Source organism: Trypanosoma theileri (assembly GCF_002087225.1).
Source record: "Trypanosoma theileri isolate Edinburgh chromosome Unknown TM35_Tth_30_V1, whole genome shotgun sequence".
NCBI classification, from domain to species: Eukaryota; Euglenozoa; class Kinetoplastea; order Trypanosomatida; family Trypanosomatidae; genus Trypanosoma; species Trypanosoma theileri.
In genome coordinates this window covers 48503-50199 of record NW_021639872.1, presented here as the reverse complement: position 1 = coordinate 50199, position 1697 = coordinate 48503, and the positions used below count along the sequence as shown (strand labels likewise).

The 1697-nt window shown below is 36.3% G+C and overlaps 1 protein-coding gene across 1 annotated transcript; it reads right to left on the bottom strand.

Moving 5' to 3' along the window:
- Positions 1 to 83: 83 nt before the first annotated feature.
- Positions 84 to 1241, bottom strand: TM35_000301180 (abhydrolase domain-containing protein 11; the record flags this gene model as incomplete). Its single annotated transcript, XM_029028441.1, has 1 exon — positions 84 to 1241. The coding sequence occupies one exon, from the start codon at positions 1239 to 1241 to the stop codon at positions 84 to 86; it is 1158 nt and encodes a 385-aa protein (XP_028880144.1).
- Between the last annotated feature and the right edge of the window lie 456 nt (positions 1242 to 1697).

Below are 1697 nucleotides of genomic sequence, written 5' to 3'. Positions count from 1 at the left end.
AAAAAAAAAAAAAACAGACGGGTACACACTCTTTTGGTTTTGATCTTAACATTAAAAAAAAAGCACTTTTACCAAATTATGCGCTACAATTGCTCTGCAAGAAAAGGTGCAACAGCCTCAACAAAATCCTTCATCTTTTCATAATGAACAAAATGACCAGCACCTGCAATCTCAATCTGTTTATTATTAGAGAAAAAACAATCAATTAAACGACGGTCTGAAGGATTATTGTAGGGTGATTTTTCACCAAAAACAAAAAGTGTCGGTAGTGAACACCGAACTGGAGTTACCTTATCATCATTCTTATCGTTCTTACTGTAATCATTTTTTTCCTCCTCGGCATTCAGGAACCAATCTCGTAAACCCAGTGCGATTTTTTGATAGTCTGCACGCAGTACTGGGAGATTACAGCGCCATTTGGCCTCTCCAGTACCTGTATTCAAAGATAAATTTGTCAAAACAAAATCACGCATACTCTTTTCAATCACACCTGCACGTTCAAGTGCTGCGGCGCAATCAGTGAAGTTTCGCACTTTTCTCAGATCCACTGCTGCCATAGCGTCAAGAGTTGCAGAGACACTCTTTGACTCCTCCGTCTGTTCTCCAAGCATAGTGGAGGGTGTTATGTCTACAATGATTGCTGCCTTCACACGTGGACCTCTTTCTTTTTGTTCTTCTTGTTGATTATATGATAATGAATTAGGAGTATCCTTGTACTCATAAATAACATCTCGTAGTGGTTTTTGAACAGGGAAGCCCATTATACTATTGACAAGACGCATCTCTTCTCCATATCCTTGTTCATCTTTCCAACCGTAATAATCACCACGTTCACAGCGTGCCTTGAACTCTTCACTACTAGGCAAAAGCAACGCACTCTCATTAGCGCGAGAAAGCAAAGTGGCCATTACCGCCAATCCACCCATACTGTGGCCTATCAACACCACACCATCATTATTATTATTCTCTTTATTCTGTTGTCGTAATAAAGTGAATAACTCAAGATCAGCAGCCATAGATGCATTTGTATGTTTCTCTACATGTGGACTTCCACCATGATTGCGCATATCGAGCACGTTAATTTCGTGTAACTTTGAATGTATTAAGTTATTCTTTGCCAAATGATTCGCGGTTGACTTCCAATTAGCGCTATTGCCTAAAAGTCCATGAGCGATAACAATACGTGAAGCTCGTTTTCCCCATCCACCACCACGTATAGTTTGATACGCTAGATTCTGCATATAGAGTGTTCTATATATATATATATATATATATATATATATATATATATATATATGTTGTTTAGTGTTTTTTTTTTTTTGTTGTTGTTTTCGATTTGCGTTAGTTTAACTTCGTTTCCAATTTATTTGTTATTAGCAAGTACTCAAAAGGAGGGATAAAAAAAAAAAAGAGGACCTTCTATAAAAGACACAAGAAAAAAAAACACATCAATTAATAAGGATAAAAAAAAAAAAAAAAAAAAAAACAATCATGTGTTAATATCCTGAGTTTGATGCAATTAACAGTGCAAAAAAAAAGGAAAAAAATTGGATAGAAACTTCGCAATTTAAACGAGAGAGAAAAATATACATCCACAACTATAACAAACATCTTCCAATTGATAATGCCATACCAACACAGAGAGAACCCCTGGGAAACACACTCCAGCAATTATATCCCCTTCTCATAAAGAAGGA